The 24,951-nt window shown below is 50.2% G+C and overlaps 1 protein-coding gene across 4 annotated transcripts in view; it reads right to left on the bottom strand.

Moving 5' to 3' along the window:
* The window catches only part of Megf11 (multiple EGF like domains 11), a 314,168-nt gene that overhangs the window by 184,263 nt on the left and 104,954 nt on the right, over positions 1 to 24,951 (bottom strand). For 3 of the 4 annotated variants that reach the window (XM_085844708.1, XM_085844706.1, XM_085844707.1), the window contains exons 2-4: positions 22,367 to 22,467; positions 17,651 to 17,752; positions 14,958 to 15,058 (exon numbers count right to left, since the gene is read on the bottom strand). In XM_085844708.1, coding sequence (XP_085700834.1) covers positions 14,958 to 15,058; positions 17,651 to 17,752; positions 22,367 to 22,461 — 298 coding nt within the window. In that variant the 5' untranslated portion in view covers positions 22,462 to 22,467. Of the gene's footprint in view, positions 1 to 14,957; positions 15,059 to 17,650; positions 17,753 to 22,366; positions 22,468 to 24,951 lie in introns of those variants that run through there. The other variant, XM_085844709.1, reaches the window with a different exon arrangement.

The raw sequence follows: 24,951 nt of genomic DNA, 5'->3' as shown, positions 1-24,951 counted from the left end.
CTGCAGGTGACCTCGGTGAGAAGCTCTGAGAGGCTCAGGAGGGCAGCCCAGGGCATCCAGGGAAGGATGGTGGCAGAGCTGCCCAGGTGAGTGCACACAGGGTACTTCCTTCTCTCTCCATCACAGACCCACTTGACTGCTGCAACACACTGGGAAGAGTCGAGAGTCTTGTAATTTGCCCAGATGGTGGGAGCTCCCGATTGCTCCTTCTCCAGAGACAGCTGTTCAACCACTGGGCCATATGGCTCTCCTTGCTCTGCACCCGCCCCGGGAAATAAAACACTTTGTACACGCGACTCTGCACATCTCAGCTCTGTCTCTTGTTCTGAGCAGGTAATTAAGACCTCCGGCTGAGTCACTGCACCCCGAGTGGCTGTCCGCACACCAGGGGCCACTTTTTAGAGCTCTATCGATGTCTGCACAGTGTCTGCTCAGCTTTTCTTCCACTGTCACGGGGAGCCAAGACAGAGTCACTCAGAACCCCCAGACACACCCCAGAATTCCTTTAGGGTCCCTTGCCATCTATGGCAGGCGTCTTTCTTCCCACATGGAGACAAGAAAACCTTACATCCGCCTTTACATCCTTTGAGTTGATTAACTGATTAATTGATTAAAGGTTGTAGACAAGACCAGCTGCGCCCAAGACTCACAGACTCCTCCTCAGGGAGTCAGCAGAACGTCCCCACATAGGTAGGCTCCCCCGTCCCACACTCTGGAATCAGGATCATCATTTCTTTCCAAGATACCTGTGGGGCTGAACCCCAAGACCTTGCCAAGGCCCCGCAGCTGGAACCAGGCTTCACTGGTCACAGCATGGGCTGCCAGCCACATTCCTGAGACACTGAGCCTGGTGATGTTTCTTTGTAGTCCTTCCCCAACAGTTCCTTTAGGAAATCAAGCAGGGGCCTTTGCCTCATCTTGTAACCCAGTATCTCCCAACATCTGAACTGGCATTCCATTTGCCAAAGCTTAACGTGGCACAGCCACAGCGGAGGACAGGTGTAGAATCCCACCCCTCAGCAAAACCTCATCCATGTTCTCCCTACCCTTGCTTGCAAGCCTGGCTAGGTGGGAGTACTCCCAGCTTCTCACACAGATGAGGAAACGGACTCGGAGCAGCTACCAAGCAGGGTTCCTAACCCAGGTTCGCACTCAGCAGCAATGAGAAGGGCCATGGTACTGTACCACCCAGATCCTGACCGCTACTGACAAGGGGACTGAAGGCCAGGGGAGAGGGACACCCTTCATACCCAACATTCAGCCCTGACTCTTCAGATACTGACATTGATACACTTGGCACCTTCCAGTGTGGGCCATCGGACGAGTCATTTGCTCCCTCGAGGAGTTTTTATACATCTCGTGTGTAGATGTAAGTGGGCCACTGTATACTTTCTGTCACTGAGACAAGGTCTCACATAGCGGAGGCTAGCCCAAAACTCACTGTGCAGCTGAAGATGAAGTTTCAGATCCTCTCGCCCCCACCTCCTAAGTGCTGGGATTACAGAACGAGCTGCCGTGTTCAGTTCATGTAAAGCTAGAGACTGATCCCAGGGTCCTGTGTATGCTAGACTAGCACTCAGCCCTCCTGGTTGCTTTCCCAGCCTTGTGTGGTAATTTTGAGGAGAAGCCTGAGACAAGAATAGGGGTTCCTTCCTCACCCCAGTGTTTGTGAAGCCAAATGTCCTTCAAAGTCATTCCCACAGCTCCGTCCCTCAAGATATAAATCAGGTTTCCCCAGAAATAGAGCATGTTTTTGTGAGTCTATGAAGCTCTGTGGCAGCTGTTCCAGATGCAGGAAGCAGTGGCTGGCCCTGGGAAGGCCCGTGATGCTGTGGCATTGGCTACACCGTGCACACCGGCCATATGCAAACAAGCCCCATGGTGTGTCGTTTCCAAGGAGCGCTGCGCCTATTTCCTAATCTTCTTCACGACTTGGTCCCTCCTGGGCTCCTGCTCCGATTCATCCTCTTGTGTATTGCAAGCACACTCTCCATTCTCAACTGTCCAGTGATCTTGGCTGTCCTGTCAACTTAGCCCACCAACTGCAACATGTGAAGGCCATGCTCTCAACTCACACGTAACAGACCCTGTGAACCAACTGGTCTTCTGGCATTACACACGCGAAGGCAAAGCCTCAGAGAGACAGAACCGTGCATGTGCTCATCAGGGGTACACCAAGGCCTTACTGAGATTTCTACCCATCAGCCAGAACAGTCTTACAACCGATGCCTCCTCCAGCCCAAGGCGGGCAGCTTGGGAGAATACAGAGCCCTCCTTGTTCTTGGAGTCCAAAGTCAGTTAAGGGGAAAACTGATGACTAATGACATTCTGTGACATCTGTGGGTGATCCTTTGACCACAACCACCCTGCCAAGCATCCAATAACATTTGCTTTTTAGTAGAAGAGATTGGAACCTGGGAACCAGTAGGAAACGTAGCCTGAACCCAGGTCTGGCTTCTGGGCTTCCATGCACAGATGGGATGTGGTTTTAGAGGAGGAGCAATGCTCTGATTAGAACTAAGTGGGGGAGGGGGGTTTGGAGAGGCTCTTCCACAAAATTAATGGAGTTTGCCCCAGGGCCTACACCTGCCACATAGTTTTGGAGTCCAGAAAAAAGAAAGTCCAGATAGGAAAGAGCTGCCAACAGATGAAGGAGAGGCAGATGGAAGAGAAACCAAGGCCCACTGCTTGCTCTGCACAACCCTGGTCCTGCCCTAGCTTGCTCCCCAGCATCCATCCAGTCCGCATCTTCATCCATCCTCCATCCACTCAAAGTGCTCTCTGGAAGTCCATTGTGCAAAAACAAGATTAAAAGGGACGGCCAGAACAAAGCCCTTGCCTCCTTAACAAAGGCTCCTCCACTTAGTAAATTAGAAGCTCTTTCCATCTGACACACTTTTAAAGGGAAATCTTCAATTACCAGGTGCCCGTGGGCCAGAGCAACAAAAGGCTCCACCAGTGACTTTATTCTCAAGCCCAAAGCAGGCATTGAAGTGGCTTTATGTAAGAGAGATACTAATCAAGTCCATATAATTTTGTGAATCCTTTATGGAGGACTGAAGGGCGTTTGAGCCCTGTGGCTGCTTCAAAGAGATTTCTGCAGCTTCTGCGTTTACCTTGCCAAAAGCTTAGCTGGGCAAACAAACAGAACCCTGTAAATCACGGGGCTACTGATTTACTATCAGGCCTCTGCAGTTTGTTTGGTGGATGGGAGTTTGTGAATAAACAGACCGAGGCCCAGGTCTTTCCACCTGGCCATGTCAACAAGAGAGGGAGGGGGCTTGTCCTCTCTCTCTCTCTCTCTCTCTCTCTCTCTCTCTCTCTCTCTCTGTGTGTGTGTGTGTGTGTGTGTGTGTGTGTGTGTGAGTGCACGCGCGCATGTCCCTGTGCTCATGAGTCTGTGTAGCGCGCATGTCCCTGTGCTCATGAGTCTGTGTAGTAGTGGCCAGAAGTTGACATTGTACATGTTCCCTAATTGCTCTCCACTTTTTTTTTTTATTAGATTTTTGTATGTGTTGCGGGTGAGCAGATGATGTCATGTGGGTAGAGGTCAAAGTTTACCTTATCGCATACTTCCTCCACTAGGTAGGGACCAGGGATAGAACTTAGGCCATCCAACTTGGCTATGACATCTTTATCTGCTTAGCCAGCTCACTAGCTCCTCCACCTGAGTTTCTGAGGCAGGGTCTCTTGTCGAACTCAGAGCTCACTGATTCAGCTAGATGGACTAGCTTGCAAACCCCCAGGATTCTCCTCGTTGCTGGAAGTGTAGGTGCACTTGGCCACACTCTGGGTTTTGTTTGTTTGTTTGTTTGTTTGTTTATACTTGAGTGCTAGGGATTTGAACTTAGATCCTCATGCTTATGTGAGAAGCACTTTACCAAGTCCACTCTAAGGCTGAATTAACGTTGGGGCCATATCTAGGCAGCCCCTCTCTTTCCAGTTGGACATAGGGGAAAGGTGGCCAGAGGGAAAGGGTTTTTTTTTTGTTTTTTTTTTTTTTTTGTCTGGCCAGGAGGGAGGGGACTTCTGTCCTTGGGACCAAGGCTATGTTCATCCTGGAATGAGATGGATAGGGGATGTGGCTTCCCTGCCCCCTGCAGCAGGAGCAAAGGAAGCCATTCTGGCTCCCTTGGTGGTGATTCAGAAGTGCCAATGGCTTGCAAAAGGAAAGGAAGGAGTAGAGTGGGAGAGGACAATGGGGAAGGTGACTCTCAGCGCAATCTAGGAAGCAGTAAACACGGGCTCAAAACCCTCAAGTATGCAGGTAGCACTGCAACATGAGCTCTAGTGGGTGTTCCCGTGGGTAGACACACAGGCCACACATTCGGCAAATAATGCACAGAACACACCCATAGCTGCATCCCGAGAACCCCAGCACCCAGAGACATATGTTGTTCTATGACAATGAAGACTAACTCTGGGTACCACTTACCACATGCCGGGCGGGCTCTATCCCCAGCGCATCTGATGGGTTCCACACACCAGGCATCCCATGAACTCTCTTGGAGCCTCACACATCAGGAAAGTACCCTCAGTACCTGGTTTTACAGCTAAGTAAGTAGAGGCCTAAAGAAGTTAGATGACCTGCCCAAAGCCACACAGGCAGCAGCAAGCAGTCTGGTTCGGCTTGCCTACAGAAGCCCCTCTAGCTAGATAGACTCCTGGTCATCCCTGCACATAGGCACGCATAGCAGACCTGGCGGAGGCCGCCCATCCTCAGACATCCAGACATCTCCAGGGATCCAAGCACTCCAGGGACCCAGTTCTAGGCTAAGGCTTGCAATATAGAAGACGGTGTGGGTTGTTATGGGTTGTTAGGATATTACAATGCTCCTGTTGGCTTGGGGCCAGAGAGATGCATGAGCAGTTATGAGAACTCATTGTACTTTCTGAGGATTCTGGTTTGGTTCCCAGCACATACATGACGAGTCACAACAGCCTATAACTTCAGTCCCAGGTGACCTGATTCCTTCTTGTGGCAACCACAGGTGCCAGGCACACATACAGTACACAGACACACATGCAGGTAAACACCCAGACACATAAAATAAAACCTTCAGTCTGGTTAGAAGTAGTTGCCACCTTTTCCTCATAATCCAGCCATGTTGGGGTCACCCACCCCTCACTCCAGGGCTCTTCCTAGTCTCTACTCCTTCTATTTACCGGTGAGATTGCCAAACCTGAAGTTATATATTTTCACCCTGCACCTTACTCCCAGGCGCAGACAAGGTGGGCACAGAGGCATGTGTACCACACAAGGGACCTCCCTCCCACCCCAGCTCTCCTCTGGCATTAGTGGGCCTGCATGGTAAAGGGAGTGCCTGTCTCTCCAAGCCAATCCTCTCACCCCATCCCCCCAGCTGATCAAGGCCCTTCAGAGGCAGGCCTTCAAAGACACTGAAGTGCCCATCAGGAGGCAGGGGGAGGCTCTGAGCTGTCCTGGACCTCCCCGAAGCCATTCAGCTTCCCTTAATCAAAGAGCAAGCGTTAGAGGAGATTTGGGGTCCGATGAGTCCATCGACTGCAAACCTCTGGTAATGGCCACTCTCCTAAGCCCCAGAGGGAGGGAAGCACTTGGCCAGCCAGCCAGCCAGCATGGGGAGTTCCGTCTTTCCATCTACAGAGCGTCCTGCCTAGGGAGGCAGGAGACAACAGACAGTGGGCAATCTGGGTACCTGGATGGGGTAAGGGACTGCAGTGGACAGTGAGAGGAGCCCTAGGGAAGCGAGCTACAGGGCACAGGCTTCTGAGTAGAGGAGTCTGATGTGCACTTGGCAGGTAGCCCCAGGAGGTTGTAGCCCCAGGGGGTTGTCAGAAACCAAAGGAGGAGGCCAGGCAAGAATGAGTGGGCAGTGACTAGCTACTTGGGTGCTGGGAACTGCTCATGACTGGCACTTTGCCAGCCTCTGTAGACTCTAAACATTGTTTAAGTTTGGGATGCTGTTGTTTTTTCTTTTGTTTCTATGATAGGATCTTATATACCCCAGGCTAGCCTCACAGGATCTCATATATCCCAAGCTAGCCTCACAGGATCTCATATACCCCAGGCTAGCCTCACACTTGTGATGTAGCTGAAAATGACCTCAAGCTTCTGATCCTCCTGCCTCCACCTCCTGAAGTGCTGGACTGCAGGCCTGTGCGACCACACACAGTTTGTGGGCTTCTTAGATTCAAACTGAGAACTTTATGCATACTAGGCAAGCGCTCCACCACTAGAGCTATACCCCAAGCCCCAAGTACATATGTGTGTGTGTGTGTGTGTGTGTGTGTGTTGTGTGTGTATCAAGTCAGGCAGTACCACGTAGAGAAAACAGAGACAAGCAAGGGGCAGTGACTCTTCTGGAAGAGCCCACTGGGCAGAGGACAGGAGTACCAAGGTCTCCGGTGTGCAAGGGCAGCAGGGTCCCTTGGTGACACTCAGACACATAGTTCTAAAACTGTCCAAACCACTGCTCAGCTCTGACCTTTCTTCAGACTGGTGTTTAAACGATCTTTTCCAAGTGTCTGAGTTACCTGGGCTTCCCTTCCCAGGCTTCGAGATGTATCTAGGACAGCCGCAGCATTTGGAGGGGTCTGTTTCATTACACATTCAACCAACACTAGCCAGCACCAGATGTCCAGCCCTGGTGACAAGTCATGCAGAAGACTTGATCCCTGTGCTTGGGAACTCATTCCCAAGCTAGATGGACAGACAGACAAATCAGTGGGGACATCAGAGGCAGTGGATAAGAACGGCAGAGGGGCCCAGAGTTGTGGGGCCAGAAGAAGGATGTGGTAAATACAGAGCTCATGCCTATGGCTTCTAAACAATTCATGTCCAGAGTAGAGTCTCACAGGGTGCTCACACAAGGGGAACCTGGAGGGGCCAGAAGGCACCGTGGGTACCTCACATGAGTTCACTCGCTCATTGACTTACTAAGACCTGGCAATCACTAACAAGGGTTCAAGAACGCATCCTTGGTAGTTTTAACAGATCTTTGGAATGAACTGATTTCAAGGTTTCTATATTAGTTCTTAGGTGTTTGGTTGATGTGAAACACCAGTGGAAACTCAGCCACTCAGACTTCTGCTCCTGCTCTCTAGGCTCATAGGCTGAGGGTCATTCACCACCCCAGCTCACTCAGCAGGGACCTAATGAGGCAGCTAGGAAGCCTCCTGCCCTACCATCAGCCTTGTGACACCCTGGCCTATCCAGTGAGAGTGCACTTCTTATAATAAGAAGGCCTCCCTCCCACTACCCCATATCCCCGGGATACAGCAGTGCCTGCAAGATGTGAAACAACATGACACCTGGATAGATGGCACACGGGGACATAGATAGATGGGGGCTCTAGGCAGCAAAGCTCAGCACCAGGTGTTAGTGACCCAGAGGGTGATGTCAGCACTGTTCCTGGTGTCAGCTGCAGGCCCAATTCCCCAAGGAGCCCCACAGAGCCACCACGAGTGCTCCAGACTCTGTGCACATACCAAACACACACACAGACACAGACACACACACACACACACACATACACACACACACACACCTGACTCCCCCAGCTCTGCTACCCTATCCTGGCATCTATTGAGACAGACCTCAACAAATTTTTAGAAATATATGTATATGTATTCATTTATGCAGGAGTAATGATATACATGTGTGGGGTATGTATGCAGGTATGTATGTGTGCAGGTATGTACTTTCAGAGGCCAGAAGAGGCTATCAAGTGTCTGGCTCTCTGACTCGCCGTCTTGTCCCTTATCCCTTGAATAAATTCAGTCTCTCAGAATCTGGAGCTAGGCTGGTGGCCAGCAGCCCTCAACAATCCTTTCATCTTCACCATCTCCCCAGCACTGGGGGTACAGACAGGTATAACAATCCCTGGCTTTTTAAGTGAGTGCTTGGGATTTGAACTCAGGTCCTCATGGTTGCACAGCAAGCCCTCTTATCCACTAAGTCATCTGCCCAGATCACCCCAGTGTAATCCAGGCCTTCTCCTTGCTACCTCCTTGACTACCCTCTCAGTTAAACCTTACGTCTGTCTTCTAGCTATCCACCCTTCCTGACCAGAGAAAATCCACCGAAAAGGGCAAATACAGGATTTAATGTACACCTACTTGATCTTTTATGTGGACACTTACTCGTGCCAATGGCCTCTGTGAACCTCCAGTTTGTCTTCTGTAGGACAATGATATAGTTTGCTTCTGCAGTTTGGCTGAGCAAGCACAGACTAGACTGTATGTGAGCACTGTGGTCATTATTACTGCTGGAAGGAAGTTAGTGACTGATCCAAGAAAGTACTGAATTAAATGGCACATGGTCCATAGAAGGCCCCTACTTCACCACTCATGATAAAACAGATGCAGCCACACGTGGCAAGGGGCAAGGGTTGATGAAGGTTCACCATGCTGCTAAAGCCCCCACAAAATACAGTAAACATTTATTGAGATACAGCTGAGCTCTGAGAGAAAGGGAAATTCCAAGTTTGAGAGCAAGGAAACACAACAGGAAGAGGGTAAGGTCAAAAGCTGGTGCCAAGTCAGCATGGGGAACATCGGACTCAGCCATCAACTCACCTCCTTGTCTCCAGCCCATGCCAGGAGCCAAGGGTTTAATGCCCACACGAGGCAGAGTTGGCATCAGGAGCTTCCAGCTCCACTCCGGGAAACTTGGACAAGCTGCCTACCAATGGGGATGAAACATGGCAATCTGCCTTGGGGCTGAAGGGGGTGGAGTCTCCCATGCAAAGAAGTGGGGCGGGGGGGGGGGGAGAGGCTGGGAGTGACTGCTTTTGGGAGTATGGTCTCTTGGAGTTGGAGGGATGTGGGTGGAGGTTAACAATGTGCTGAGACCAGCCAGGAATGGTATAGGTACCACACTGTGCTAAATGCCACCAAACTGTGCACTTTGAAATGATGCGTTTCCTGTTACATGAATTTCACACCAATTAAACAGAGGCAGAAAAAAAGGAAAGGAAAGGAAAGGGAAGGGAAGGGAAGGGAAGGGAAGGGAAGGGAAGGGAAGGAAAGGAAAGGAAAGGAAAGGAAAGGAAAGGAAAGGAAAGGAAAGGAAAGGAAAGGAAAGGAAAGAAAAGAAAAGAAAAGAAAAGAAAAGAAAAGAAAAGAAAAGAAAAGAAAAGAAAAAAGAAAAGAAAAGAAAAGAAAAGAAAAGAAAAGAAAAGAAAAGAAAAGCCAGAGACCCATACCTTCACTATACACAGGAATCCCAGGCCAAGCTGTCAGACCAGAGAATGGTCTCAAGACAGTGAAAACAATTAGTTTCTCATGGAAAAATGCAAAGGCAGTGGATAGGGCCCCTGTACAAGCTGGGTGCAGGAGAGAAGAAGCTGAAGTTAGATATCTAAGAGCTGAGGCCATGGCTCAGCTGCTGAAGTGCTTGCCATATAAGTATGAGTTCGGATCTCCGGAACCCATGTAAAAGTCAGGTGCACAGTATACACCCACAATCCTCCCTGGGGAGGTAAAGACAGGAGGAGCTCCATAGCCCACTGGCCACGGCCAGTTTAGCCAAATGAATGAGCTCCAGGCTCAGTGAGAGACTCTGTCTCAAAAAAGAGAGTAACTAAAAAAGAGACCCAACATTGACCTCTGATCTCCATTCACATACAGACTCATATGCATATACCCGCAAACATGTATGCAGCCACAGACCACACACACACACACATGCCACTTTATATTTAAAAAGTAACTCCCTCTGAGAGAAGACATTCTACCATCTTGGCCACTCAGCAGGTGCCACAAACAGGAGGTTAGTTATTCCAAAGATTTGAACTAAATGACAGGAGCATCTAGAAAGAGCTATAAAAGACGTATGTTTAGAATAACCAAAGCCATAAACACAGGAAGAGAATAGGTCATGAGAAAGAACCTGCAGAAACACAAGCTTGTATTTCTGAAACAGCTTCAGTAAACCCCTAGGAATGAACTGTAAGCAACTGAATTCAGACCTCAGCAGACAGGTTAATTAGCTGAGCTGCAGGATCTAAACAATGGATCTGAGGCACTCCTTCAAGACACTGGAGATACAGGGTGAAACATGAAGATTTAGAAGACTGAGAGATGGGGTGAGAGGCTCTGACACCCTGGGCCTCTAAGGGGAAGGGCGGGCATGAGGGAATGGAGGAAGGTGAGAGCATTCCAGACTGCTGAAGGGCATGGCTCCTTACCTTGAAGATGCATACCTCTGAGAAGTAAAAGATGCAAATAAGAATAACTCCAGGACTGGAGAAACGGCTCGGGTCACGCTGCTTTTCCAGGGGAAACAAGTTCAGTTCCCAGTACCCAGGTTAGGTAAACCACCACGACCTGCCTCCCTACCTCAAGGGGATTTGATGCCCTTTCCTGGCCTTTAAGGGCTTGTGCATGCACACACACACACACACACACACACACACACACACACACACAGAGAGACAGAGACAGAGACAGAGACAGAGACAGAGAGAAACAGAGCCACAAGCACAGGCATATCCTCATTCCAAAGCATTACAATATTAAATCCAGAACACAGTGAACCATAATCCTTGGAAGAACTGAAACTCGATGTCATAACTACTAAGCCACCCAAGCCAGGACAGGTTTCCAAAGGAAACAAACAAACAAACAAACAAACAAACAAAAACCAAACAAACCTAGGGCTTCCCAGAAAGAACTATTAAAGATCCTTAGGAAAGTCTAAGAAGGTACCTATCTCACTGGTAGAGAGCTCAGTAAGCATGCTGGAGGACCTAGTCGCCCTTCCTCTTCCACACACCCCCCCCCTGCCTCCACACCACACAGATGGGCGTGGTGGAGCCACCTGCATCCTCACACTCAGAACCTTCAGGAAAAAGGAGACTGAAGAACCAGGAAGGAGAATGAGACATCAGACGACAAGTAAGGTGCTTTGAGAACATCATATGCTATACATAAGGGATCATTGATTGCATGGCACACCTGCAATGGGGGTGCTGCTCTGTGGTAGAGCCCTTACTTGGCATGCACTGGATTCAATCCCTAGCACCAAGAATAAACAAAGGCTAGCAGCACAGTAATGAAACAACAGTACCCAAGTCACAGTTATAGGACAGCGAGCTCACCGGGTCGAAAGCTCACCAGACCACAAGCTTAGTCCCTCCAACACATGTACCCTCTGTGCACCCCATCTTTCAAGCTTCCCTCTGCTGCTTTCCCTTAGCATCTCGGCCCTTTAGACAGCCAGCCCCTGATTCTATACAGCCCTGCCTGCTATTAGCCACAGACCTGCCTGGAGTTTCTGCTTAGTTCTTTCCCCTGTGAATTGCCACACAAAGCACAAGGCTGAAGACAGACTGGTAGTCCTCAAGGCCCCCAGGAGGGTCAGAAGACACCTCTCGGATGTTTGGGGAACTAGCTCCCCACCTTGAAAGAAAATTAAGTCAGGGGAAATGAAAGACCAGGGGACTGGGCCAACAGCAGCCAACTGGGCCACTCCTGCAGTTCCTACCTTTTCCCCTTCTGCTCTTTAGGAGAAGGTCTGATTGTTAAAGAGAGGCATCTGGGAGGCACCTGCTGGGTCTCGAGACAGTGCACACTGAAGTTGTAGGTGCAGGAGCCTGGGGAACTCACCCCTTCTCAGAATGGCACCCAGGAGTCTCCACAGGAGGTTCCCAGGATCCGCAGCTGCAGCCAGGGAACATGTCAGAGGTTCAGGTGTGCAGGCTGCTAGGAAAAAGGCCTTCAGACATGCTGAGCAGAAGTCGCTCACCTCGGGAGTAGAGTGCCCTGAGGCAGTTTTAAGTAAGCAACAATATTGTTGGGTAAGCTGAGGCATCCTATAGGGCCCTGAGAAGCTTTGGTGATGCCCATTAAATGTCCTTGGCTCTTTACCTTCTGGACTAACCAGAGGCCACTTCTCTGTGCCCTGGAATCTCACAGAGAATGTGCCACCAGACAAAGTTTGATGTTGGCAAAGCGCTGGCCTCAGAGAGCCCAGGCAAACAGAAGGCAATGAACAAGAAACCAAACACTGCTATTTGAAGCATCTGGGACCTCAGTGCTTGGTGTTACTGCAGCATAACCCAGCGCATCCAGTCTGATGCTCGGCCAGTGTTTTTAAACAGCAGAGCTCCCCACCCTCAGCACCACAACTGTCTTGTAGGTGACGGTCTGCCCTGCAGAGACATAAAAGCAGCTCCACACAGGCAGAGACACCAAGACTGTTTCAAGTAGAGGAAGAAAGACGCTGTGATCTTTGGAAAATCTTTGATACTTAGCAACCAAAGGTCACTCAGTCATGTCTGCAGACCACGGAAAAGGACAGGGTGTGACCCAGGAAAGCAGAGCTGGGCAGCTCTGGTGTAATGTTCCAGACAAGGATGGCAGCTCTGGGCGGAAGAAATGGAACAAAGGGAGAGACAGTGTTCCTCTTAGACCTGTACTGGGCTTTCTGCTCTCCTGCACACCTAGTCACCATGTCTCCTCTTCCTCTTTCCATGCACAGGAGGGCTCAGAAAGGGCAAGGGACTTGCCCATGATTGCACAGCAAATAAGCAGCAGAATTCACCAAAGCTTTCTCTCCTGGGACATTATCCTTCTGCCTGTGAGAATCAAAGCTCTAAGAAGGTTTGCTGAGGATCAGTGACATCACCTTCCCAGGCCAGAGCACAGGTCAGGGTTAGACACAGTCTTCACCAGACCACTGCCAGGGCTCTCTCTCACACACACAGGTTACCCCAACCCAGAGTCTGCATTCCCTCTTGGACAGGGGATGGAGCCTACATAGGGCTGGCTCCTCCCATCTCCATGAGCAGAAAGAGGAGGCTGCTGACATACACAGGTAGGGGCTGGGGCGGGGGTGCGGGGAAGAGAGTTTTGCTTTGTTGCTCGGCTTAGCCCTCACTCTTGCTGGTGAGTTCACATCCTCTGTTACAGCTACTGCTGATTCCTGTGCTGATAGATAGAACCAACTTCTTTGGGTTTCTAGCAGGGACTAGGCAGCAGCGGCTCTTTAGGCCTCCTCCTGGCTTCTGGCACTCGACTGAGACATCTGCGACACCAGCCTCCCGAACTGAGCAACCACTTGGTTCTCAACCTCTCTGGTAGGAGACGGCCATTGTCAGACTACTGGGACTATATTATGCAACCCAATCTAATAAGTTCTCTCTTAATACACATTCATTCTATTAGTTCTGTTCCTCCAGAGAGCCCTGGCTAACATGCACAGTGTACATTCCCAGGGAAATGTTTATGGACACACTTGAGCGATTAAAGTCAAAGTCATGACTGGAAAAACAAAACGGGAAGAACCAAAGCCACAGAGAAGGGAACTGACATCTGCAAAGACCGTGTCTAGGGATGCAGCTCAAGCTGGCCCCATTTTCTAGGTTTACAAACTGAGGTAGAAAGTAAAATCTCTCACGGGTTCATGAAGCAAGAGTAGGTCTATCTAAACTGCTTGAGCATGCAGCCCCCGGATGAGGGCCAGACAGCCTGGTCTCAAGTTCATGTCCTGCCACTTCCTCACTGGGTGACCTTCCTTGACCAAGTTACTTATACCTCTGTGACTCATTTTCCCTATCTGCAAAATGAAAGTAACAACGACACCTATCCCGTAGGGCTACTGTTTGACAATGAATGGGACACAGTTAGAATAGTGCCCTGTACATCTTGGATGCTGGACTCTGTGACAATGAAGGAAGAAACCAGATATGTCAGAGCAAGTCTCAAACCAGGCTTGCTCTATAGCATTATATCGTCCTGGTAGGCTTGCTGACCCCTTGTCATGCCTGGCTGGCTGTCCTCTGTGTGGGCAGAGCAGTGGTCTTCAATGCTGGTCTCACCTCCACCAGCATACATACCCCAGAGCACCCCCATCCAAGTTGGGGTCCCAGCCAAGGCCTCATCCCTAGCTGGGTCCTCGGCCCTGGAAAACCCTCCAGGATCCGGTTGGTGGGCCTTTTCTTTGAATTTCTCCTGGGGCACCGTTGCTACTAAGCTGACTTGTGGAGCATCTTCCCCTCATCCTGTAGGGTGATTAGAATTGACTTTCTCTGTCATGAGTGGCAATGTAACCCCAGGAGAGGAACCAACAGGCCATTCCCAACCCCAGCAGGCTCACCTGCGCAAAGCTCTTTCTGGGGGAGGAGAATCCTAACAAGGTTCACCACTCTCCGAGTGCGGGACAGGAACTTTGTAAGTAGGGGACTTCCCAGTTCTCATGACCCCCTCCAGTTGAGAAAATATCCAAATATCTTCTTCCTGGAGAGTCCTTCATGTCCCATTCCACTGGTCAGATGTGGCTCTAAGAGACCCATGGTCATCATCCCAGAGCCACATGGCCAGCAAGCCGGAGTCAGAGCCCTCACGTCTGGGTGTCCCTTATCCGGGAACCTGTGACCATCAGCAACGCAGCTCTTATTTTCTGCTAACACTATTCCTTCTGTTCTCTGAGCAGCTATAATCAAGCAAGGAAAAGTGGTGCTCATCTTTCATGACTCTTTCCCCTCGGTAGCCCCTCTATCTCCTGGAACCACTCCTTACGTTCTGACCTACTCAGGTCATCACCCCCCTCATAGGAGCTGTGGTTTGTCCATCCAGCTATGCAGTCTCCCTGCCTTCCCTCCTCCCTCTTCTGCTTCCATCCATCCACCCTTCCATCCTCTCATCCATCATCTCCACCCCTCCAGCGAAGGTCTTTCATGAGTTCAGACAGCTCAGGCCTGCACCAGGCACTTGGAACTCCTTCTCTCCTTCACTGAGTCCATTTCAGAAGGGTCCACTTCTCCACTACTCCCTTCAGGAGCTAGAATTGTCTGCTTCCGTCTGCCCTGGTGATGGTGGAAAGTTGGTTCATGTGAGGCCAAAACCATGTTGTATACCAAGAGCAGAGTCCCTTCTAAGCACTAATAGTATGCAAGGATTTCCAAAGCCCTGGGGTAGGCTGGAGGCCCCCGCCCCACTCCCTTCCCATCTCCACAAAAGCCCCTACTTACGAATGCAGAAGTCTCCGTTCTCATAGTAGCCAGGGCAGCATTGGGACCTCCGCCGGTACATGGTCCGGAGGCCGCGCCTATACGCGGTCTTATAGCTGATCCTAGGCATGAGGGAGAGAGCCACTTGAAAGGATTGAAAATCAATCCATCCCGTTTAGAATGATATTTGTGTTAAGCTCTATCGAGGATGCCATTCAATAATTACTTTAAAATGCATGGCAGCTTCGAATATGAAAGAACGCAATAAAGAAAAATCGATGATGGGATGTAGGCCGCTGTGGTGCAGAATGTATTACCCAAGCAGTGCCGGGGAAACCTGCTGACTTCCCAATCTTTCCCAGATACAAGGGCTGCCGAGAAGGATGCTGGGGTGACATTGTAGAGGGCCACAGGGGTGGGCGTCCTCTAGGGTCCTTAACAAACCAGGTCCTGGACTCAGGAGAACCTTAGGGACATGGATAAGAATGGAACTCTGACAGCTTTGGTACCAACTGCCAGCCTATGCCTGGGTGTCGGCCTGATCCTTGAGTTGGAAAGGCTGCAAGAGGACTCCTTGGATCTGATTGTGTTTTCCATATGAACTTCCTCAAGCCTCCTGCAGAGGGCGTGCTGTTCCCTGGCAAGCGCTAATCCTGCCCTCAAGCTGCAGAGGAAGAAGCTGGAGGCCTGCTGGGCTCTGAGAGCCAGAGAGACTTGGGTTCTAGTCCTTATGGAGACAAAAATCTTTGAGACTTGGGTCTGGGCCAGAAATTTATAGGCAAGATTTTCCCAGTAGCCTCCTGAGGCGGGCAGGGCCGTCATCACGCCCCACTATCACGCTCCGTTAATCCCATTCCTTTCATTTGTCTTTTAGAGCTTCCATTCTTCTTTTATGTTCCCCGCCACCCATTACCCACAGCTTTATGGATGAGAAATTGATACTCAGAGAGGTTAATGACTTGCTTTCGGTCACACAGCTAATAAATGTCAGGGTCAGACAAGAAGGGGAAATGGGGGGTGGGGAGGAGTATGATCAAGGTATATTAGACTCCTATATGAAAATGTCATCATAAGACCTGTTATTTTGTACAATTCATATAGGCTAATAAAAAATACATTACCCCAAGAACAGGATTGCCAGAAACAGAATTCAAACCCAGATCAGTCAAATTGCAAAGCTACCAGGTCCTACCCTAACGCCTGGTACCAGTTCTCTCTGGTGGCTCTCTGGCCTTTCAGAGCATTTCTGAAAGAGTAAGGCAGGAGGAGCTGGTGTGAGGACTGAGACTTTAGGAGGAGTCAAAGGGGGCATTGATAAGAAAAGCCCCCGTCACTGGCAGTGCTGCAGATCCAAAATGGCCATTAGAAACAGGAGAAGAAACGACCAGGATGTTGAAGGCAGAGCCCTTTCTGTTCCTCTACATACCACAGGGCTGCCCTTGTCTCCTCCTCTGTGGAGAATAGAAAGGCTGGGGTCCCTTCAGCCTGCTTCACAAGGAATCCTAGGCTGGGTTGGGAGGCTAGTCCTTCAGCCGCAGTCTGGACAACCCTCTCAAATCTTTAAAATTCTCACCTCATGACAAACGACAATGATGGCCTCATGGGAAATCTGTGATATTTGGGAATGCGTTAAGCTAAGGTCATTCTACTTTGTCAAAAGCCTGTAATGGGTAAGCTGGCCTCACAAGGAGCTACTTCCCACACACAGGAAAGCAGGCCCTGGCCTGGAAGTGTGTGTGTGTGTGTGTGTGTGTGTGTGTGTGTGTGTGTGTGTGTGGCTCTCAGATAAAAAATGATTCATAGTAGACACAGAAGTCACTGGGCCATGGGAAGTCCCTGCTACATGGGAAGACTCCCAAGTCTTCAGATAGGGAGAGAAACCTTACACGCTGATACATCACAGGAGAGGGACCGCCACTGCTCCTGACTCCCCTAGCCTTGTGTGCCCCCATTATAGGGAGCTGGACAGGTAGGGCCTGGGGCCAGGCTGCTCTGGGGAGGATGCTGGACCAAGCTACTACAGCCCAGAGACGGATGGTGCCGCTGTCAGCATGCACACTCCAGGTCATCAGGAAAGCTCCAGAGACTCAATAATTTAGCAAAATTACTCACGTTCCAGGAACACAGCCTATTTTAATAGGCAGCCTCTCATTCACCCGGCCCCAGGGTAATGGAAGGCTGTGTAGCCTCCCAAGACAATGGAGCCACACTTTGGAACAAACTCGGTTCTGGCTCAAGACTACAAGAGATCAGGGCTAGACCAGTGCCAACTGCTGCCTCTGCCTCTGGCTATGGCCATAGGCCAGCAACTCTGACAAAACTGGGAGAGGTCAGAAGAGAGCGTGGAGCAGCCAGCAACAGGGGGTGTTACTACTAAGTGGGTGACTATTGTGCACAACTCGGGCTCTCTCCACTAGGATCGATGAGGTAGTGACTAGAAATGCCTCAGAGCTGCATGTTCTCCTCTTGATAAGGAGGTCGGGTGCTCATCCACCAACTTCCTGTGTCGCTTGTAGAGGGTTTCATGCCCATAGGTCATGAAGTCCACCACTTCCAACCAGAAGAAAGCAGCTAACAGTCTCACACCACCAGCCTTCAAGAGTTCCAGGCATGGAGTATGGACAGTGCACACAACACGGGCTTCACAGGTCTCTCAGTAACAAACTAGAGAATCGGGCACTTATTCTCTACACAGTCCTCTGGGGTGTGCTTACCGGTGCCGGGTACACTTGAACCAGTTGAGGATGTCTGCACATCGTGTGTAGTAGATCTGATCAAAGGGGTGTGCATAAGACTCCTGCACGGTCACGGCATAGCTGAGGACCAGACGAGAGATGGAAGCCATGGTCAGCAAAGGCCAAGCCCATGCCAGGACACACCTCCCTCCTCAGACTTGCCCAGCCCCAAGTCCCAAGACCAGGATCCAGCTCTGACCTTCCCTCCCAGCTCCCAAACTCCTGCCCTGGATCTCAGCTATAACCCTAGGCCACATCTATGCTGGTTAGAGTTAGCTGACTGTCAACCTGACAGAATCTAGAAATTAGCTAGAGGATGTGCCTCTGAGCAGTACATGTGTATGCAGGTGTACTTGCTTGTGCGAATGCATGTGGAGGCTGAGGATAACCTTGACTGTGGTCTCTCAGATGCCTGCCACCTTGCTTTATGAGACAGGGACTCTTATTGGGCTGGGAACTTGCCAAAGAGACTTAGGTAGCCACAGTGAGTCTCAGGGACCCAACCTGTCTCTGTCTCCCTCACTCTGGGATTACAAACACTCATCATGTGTCCAGCTTGTTTGTTTGTTTAATGTGGGTTCTGGGAGATCAAACCAGGCCCTAATGTTTTCTAGGTCAACACTGGACCAGCTGACTGTTCCCAGACAATCTTATAAAGCAGGTAGAAGAATTAATCTCACTTTGCAGATAAGGAAAGAATATCACACAGCCTAACTTCCCCAGTCCTTCCAGTGACCTTCCCGTCCATTCTATCTCTAGCATAGCTGGGGCTTCATAGAGGATGTCTCCAGACCTCCCAATGAAAGCAGTCATTGTCATCCTGCCTATTAACCATAACCTAGACCAGCAGGTGGAAGCCACAGGAAAGCTGTTCCAGGCTTCACCAAAGTAGGCATTTGCTTTGTCACCCTGGCCAGGTGACATGAAACAGTGCTACTGATGCCTGGCTGCTGACGCGTGGCACACACCTCCGGGGCAGGCTGGAGAGCGTGTCAGGAATTAATTGTCATGTAGGCTGGTGTTCCATGTTTTCCCCAGAAGGCTCACTGACCGGGGCCAGATGGCCAGGCCCAGGCTGTAAAAGCCCATCTGCTTTGCCTGAGGAAACTGTTGGTTCATTTGCAAGGGGGCTGAGGGCTGTGGGGCCACAGTCTGCTCCCTGACGCCTGTAAGGCAAAAGGTCTGGAGTCCTGCAAGGAGGACAGGAATGGTTTGACAGTGCTCAGAGACCCAGGCAAGCGGGAGTTCTGTCTGACACTGAGGATGATAAAGATGACCCTGAATGTGGGTACCTGGGAGATGTGCCCCAGACATACAAGTACATGTAGACATGGCCCATATGCCCCTGTTCATCGCCAGGCCTTAGGAAACAGGCAGGTCAGCACCCACCCCTGCTTCCTGCAGGACTTCAGTTGAAATTCCACAGCACCACAATGCATTTTGCAAGGTCATCTCTTGGAAGGGGGATAAATAAGTCAGAGCCTGGGCCGGGGGGAGGGGGGAAGGAGGTGGTGTCCTATCACTCAGTAGTGTGTTCTTAAACATGCCACCGAGCTCCCATAAGCCTCTGTGTTCTCAATTAAAAATCTATGACATCTATGAAGAATGTAATGGATTACCGTGAGAAACAACAGACAATGGCAGTAGTATACACCTCTCAGGGTGAAAGCAGGGGGGGGGGGGAGGGGCGGGGGCGGGGACGGGGGCGGGGGCGGGGAAGAAACCACTTAAAATGCTTACTGACTACATAGTAAGTGCTTAATAGATGCTAACCTTCATCAGTATGACAGGTGGCGGTTTCCCCCTGTGCTAGACATGGACCGATTCTTCCTCCTTTCCATGTTGGGGACAGGGAGCGAATCCTGCTTCGGAATAAATGCCCAAGCGCTTGCAGCCTCAGCTTCCTCATTCAGCACTGACTGAGGCCAAGGAACCAGCCCCAAAGATATTGATGTCATGGAGTTGGACCTAGCTTTGTAGGATCCTTGGGCTGAGTGAATCCAGCTAGAGGGCCTTGTACCAATGCCAAGTCTCCAACCTGAAGTGCGTGCCCTGCTTCCATAGCTGGGTGGTTTAATACTGCTCACTTGCCAACATGCTAATGAGTGCTGATCCATCTTGTAGCTCCAGGATTTACCTGGGGGGGTGGGGAAGGAGCTCTACCCTGCGTTTTGTGGTAGGGGATATAACTAACTAGGCTCATCCAGCTGGGAAAGTATCCCCAAGTGCTCTCTGAGGACCAGGGTGTGTTTCTGGAATGGCACAGGCTAGAAACATCTAAACACAGTATTGGGGGAGCTGGGCTGGAAGTTCCAAGAAGGAAGAACGCTGCTGGACGCAGGTATCACAGACGGCCTCCTTCCCAGGGGTAGAGGGAAAAGACCTGGACTTCAAGGCCGTGTGGCTCCCTGTTCTCTCATGCAGGCTGTGACCTGAGCTGAAAGCCGCAGCCACCAAAGAGTCCGCTCGTTCCCGATAGTTTCACATTCCAGCCTTGTTCAGGCTGAGCAGGTGAGACAAGTAGAGTTTGCTTTCAAGTTTAGATAGGTTCATTACGGGTCCTTTCATAAGGAATGGCTCTCTGTAACAGAGAGTAACCCAGACTGGAGCCTTAGAAGAAGACACAGATGGCCAGAGACGCAGCGGGAACCCTGGAACCTGGCTACCATATCAGTCTTACCTGGGTGGATGATGGACAGACTTATCTGAAGAAGGAGGCCCCAAATCAGAGACTAATGAGGAGTTCTAACTATCACTGAGGCTCTCTAAACACTGGGAAGCAGAAGCTTAGATTCACCAACCAGGAGGAAAAGGGAAACTATAAAAGATGTAAGACTGATTCTGAGTGTCTGCGCTGGGCTGCAAAGCCTGCATTCACACACCCCTCGTGAGTTTAGTGTGCAACTGAGTTGATAATAACCCCCGAGCTGGAATAGCCAATATGAAGACGGTGATTACAAAGCACATTTGTGAAATGTGTGCCCCGATCCTCCACAGCCTGTGAGGATGTTTATTTTCCTTGCTATCCAGATGGAGCTAGCCCTGGGCTCAGAGTTCAGAGACTCCCCAAGAAGTACAGGTAGCAAACAGAAAGCCCAGGGGATGCCCTGAAGTCTTCACAGATCTTTTACATCCTTTCCCAGGGCATACTCTTTCCCAGGAAATACTCTTTGCTTTAGCCTTGATGTCATTACAACTTCACATGGGATATCCAGTCACCAGACAACACACTGGAGTAAGCACTGACCCTTTGCATCCAACCATTCTTCTTGGTCCATGAGTGTCTCTGCTACCCCTGTGCACTGCCTCAGTGAGATGCTTCTGTCTGCCTAGGAGCTGGCCATCCATCCTCCAGGGCTCATCTTACTTTTCCTCCTCCACCATCCACTTGCCCCACTGGGTCTTCATCTTAATTTTATTCATTTGATTTATTAGTGTCTAAGTGGCAGAGCCATCCTGGTCAGCATGGCCAATCAATTCCAGGGTTTAATTCGGTTTTTCCTGATTGGGTCTCTGGTCATTGTCTTTCTGCTCACCAAAATCAATACTTTAACCTTGTACTTCAAAGTCAGACCATCTGCAGAGACCTAGCCTAGGCTCTAGGACTTGCTGCCGCAGTCAGTTTGAGGCAGGCTCTCTGCTGTGGTCCAGCTACCCTGTCGGAGCTAGCCCTGATCAAACCAAAAGCAGACGAGGCCTTCCCATCCTCCCTGTAGCAAGCCACCCATCTGTTCTTGCATTGCTGTCAGTCCATGGAGACTGTGACAGACATCCTAAGAGTCCAAGATCAAGACATCTAGGACCACAATGCATGCCTCCTCACCCTGGCTGCCACTCTGGCTGTAGACAAGGATAGAGCTCCCCAGGCCTCTACTCCCTCATCTGTAAATGGGTATGTGATAATTGAAATTGACTGCCAACTTGACCAGATCTAGAGTCACCTAGAAGGTAAACCCTGGGGGGGGGGGTGAATTTCTAGACTGGGTTAACAGAGGTTAGAAGGCTCTGCCTAAGGGTGAGAAACTTCATTCCACAGGCTGGTCTTGGACAGAACAGGAAGAAGAAAGGGAGATGACTATGGTCATCTCTCTCTCTCTCTCTGTCTCTCTGTCTCTCTGTCTCTCTCTCTCTGTCTCTCTCTGTCTCTGTCTCTCTCTGTCTCTCTGTCTCTCTGTCTCTCTCTCTGTGTCTCTGTCTCTGTCTCTGTCTCTCTCTCTCTCTCTCTCTCTCTCTCTCTCTCTCTCTCTCTCTCTCTCTCTCTCTCTCTCTGCTTCCCGCATGTGACCAGCTACCTCACACTCCTGTAATTGTCCTTTTCCTGCTCTGATGTACTGTATCCTGGTGCTATGGGTAGAAATAACCCTTCCTTTCTTAAGTTGTATTTCTTAGATATCTTGTCATAGCAATGAGAAAAGTCTCTAGTACAGGGTGGGGATGTAAAGAAGGAAGGGGAAAGACAGCCCAACAGTAGACTGTCACCCACAGTCAACATGTCCCTGTGGTCCTGCCTCTCAGGAATCCACTCTGTTTCACCTTGTCCTACAGTTTGAGCTACCCTGTCCTGCCTCACCTTACTGGTTGGTCATCAGGACCTTCACAGCCAGCTGCTTCCTCTCCTGATTCTGGTAGTTCTCTAGAGTGCCTCACACAAAATGAGCCCTCCAGAGAGTGGCAGCTCTGAGCTGCCCACCTTACCTCTCCCAGTGGCTACACACATTGGGGTCTTCAGGGTTCAGAGCAAGAGCAGCTTGCAGAAGGAAGACAAGGAGGCCCACCGCAGACAGCGCCATCAGGGCCTGTGTGGGAGAACAGAGAAGACAGGCTTACTCAGACTTCGGTTGCAGCATCTGTTTGGTGCTAAGACTTCGTCCTCCCTCAAAGTGAGGGAACAGGCACTAAACAGAGCGGGTTCCCCACAGCTGCCACACAGCAGTCAAGATGGGATACTTCACACTTACAGCGTTGACTAACATGGCAACAGCTCTGAGTAACTGAGTCATGGATCTGAGATCTCTCCAGGAAGAGGCCCACATGCAATGCAATGCATTGGCTAAAGTCTCACAGAATTCAGAGCATCCCTCCACCCACCCACCCCCATCCTCAAAAAAAATCTATCCTTGATACAGAAACCCAGATCTTGCCATTGTAGTGGCCAGATTTCCTTCCTCCTCATCTCTGGCAAGGCTGGGTCATCCCATCGCCTCCTATTCCTCCTATGCCAAGGAAGAGAAGCAGACTGTGTAGCCCACAGGGAACTGAGCCCAGGCAGCCTTCTGAAACACTCTGGAACTCTGGGCCCCTGCTTCTTTCCTCCTACAGGATATCAGTGCCCTGGGGTCACCAAATACCATTCCCACTCTGAGATGGCCAGCCGAGATAGTCAGATAACGGGGCTTTAAGGAGGCAGCATGCCCAGGTTATCAAGGCTCCTGAAATACCATTGTATGTCAAGTTTTTAGTACAGATACACAGTGCCAACTACCTTGATCTCTAAATGAGAGACACAACACACAGCTTCTTAAGGAGGCTAGAGAGTGAGCCATGTGAGGGTGGCTAGTGGTCACTGACTGACCTTACTCCCCAAGACCTTATAACCCTAGACTACAGCCTTAGAGAACAGCTCTAGTCTAAATGTCCCCACCACGGGGACACACACAGAGCAGCGAGGACACTTCCTGTGGAGCTGGACCTCATGAGTCCCAGTGTCCTTTGTGAGCTGACCCAATGCCATGACTCATGGAAGAGGTTCTATTGGGATTTATTTAAAGGTTTTAATGAATCCAGAATAGCTTTTCTTTTCAACTACTGACACTAAAAGAAATACACTTTCCATTAAGCAGGGCTGAGGAAAACATTTTGACATTGGAAATCATTCCCCAGATTTGAAATGGTTGGTTATCTAGCCCACAGGCCCTAAGATTTTAGATGAGGGCCATTTCCCCTCCTGGGAGGACAAACGAGAAAGGCACATATCTGCACACATCTCGAGATCCAGTCCTCCATGCGGCCCCTTTCTCCTGGAAGCTTAACTGCTTGACCCCCACCTCCCTCACTTCCTTGTTAAATTCTTTTTTTAAGCAGCTCCTTCAGCAACAGGCCAATCATCACAAATCCCGTGTAACCATGGGGTCTAAATTAATGACTAATGAGGCTGTACTTTCTACATTCATTCTGGAAATCACCCAGCTAAGTGCAGATTTAGCTGGAGATCAAGGACATTTACAGATCCCCCGGGGGAGGGGGGAAGAAGGAAGGGTGGCTCCATTGCTTCTCTCTAAACTGGCAAAGCCCAAGAGGTGCAGCTACTCTCCTGGTCCCACCTTCTCTCCTCCCAAGCTTAGCAGCAGAGACTCAGCAACTGCCACACGCAACCTGGAGTCCACACAGCAGAGCGTGAAGGCAGCAGCCATTGTCAGCATCCATACAACCACTTCATCCTCCAATAGGACATCCAAGTAGACTCAGAAGGGCACCCAGTGACAGAAAGAGTTGGAAAGCCAGAAGAGACATGAACATCTTTTCTGTGGGGGTCTGGGATGATTGAGTATCCCTGGAAGGAAGGAGTGATACACACAGAACTCAGGAAGGCAAATAAGACTTGAATGCAGAAAGTGTCTTGTCCCTGTTTCCTGGGTAGCCCTAAGATGGCACTTTTAAATTTAGTAGGCTTTGAATATATCAAAGGACCCATGATAACAAGGGGGATGGCTACTTGGATCATAGCCATCATGGGCAAGCTCTTTAGAAGACTTCACTAAGCCAGGTATGGTGGCACATGCCTTTTAACTAGGACTTTGGAGGCAGAATCAGGTAGATCTCAGAGAATGTTCCAGGATAGCCAGGATGACACAGAGAACAACAGCAGCAGTAGCAACAACAACAACAAACTAAAGCTTTCTTGTTGAGTCAGGTCTGAATGGCACCGTTACTTCTTATTGGCAGGAATCACTGGGGACTGACCACGGCAAAGAGGGTGACAGTTGTCTGAATAAGCACTCTAGAAGAAGAAAAGGATGGAGTGGAGGAAATGATGTTTAGACTGACAGTCTGAGGCCTAAGGTACCAAGTCTTTACTGGGGGCCATGCCCAGTTCTAGTGAGGGAGGAAGAGAAGGATGTCCAACATTACAGGGGAATTGGCAAACCCTCTCAGAACCTCTGCCATTCAATCTTTCCTGGAACCTGGCCAAGTCTGAATCGTATCCTAGGCTGTGGATGGGGCTCAGTACTACAGCAGTTGCATAGTGTGTACTAGGCCCTGAGTTCCCTTCCAGCATTGAA

This window comes from Mus caroli, unplaced genomic scaffold (assembly GCF_978045245.1).
Source record: "Mus caroli unplaced genomic scaffold, Mus_caroli_1 scaffold_11, whole genome shotgun sequence".
Classification (NCBI taxonomy): Eukaryota; Metazoa; Chordata; class Mammalia; order Rodentia; family Muridae; genus Mus; species Mus caroli.
Note: the sequence above shows the minus strand (reverse complement) of the source record. Positions and strands in the feature narration are given on the sequence as shown.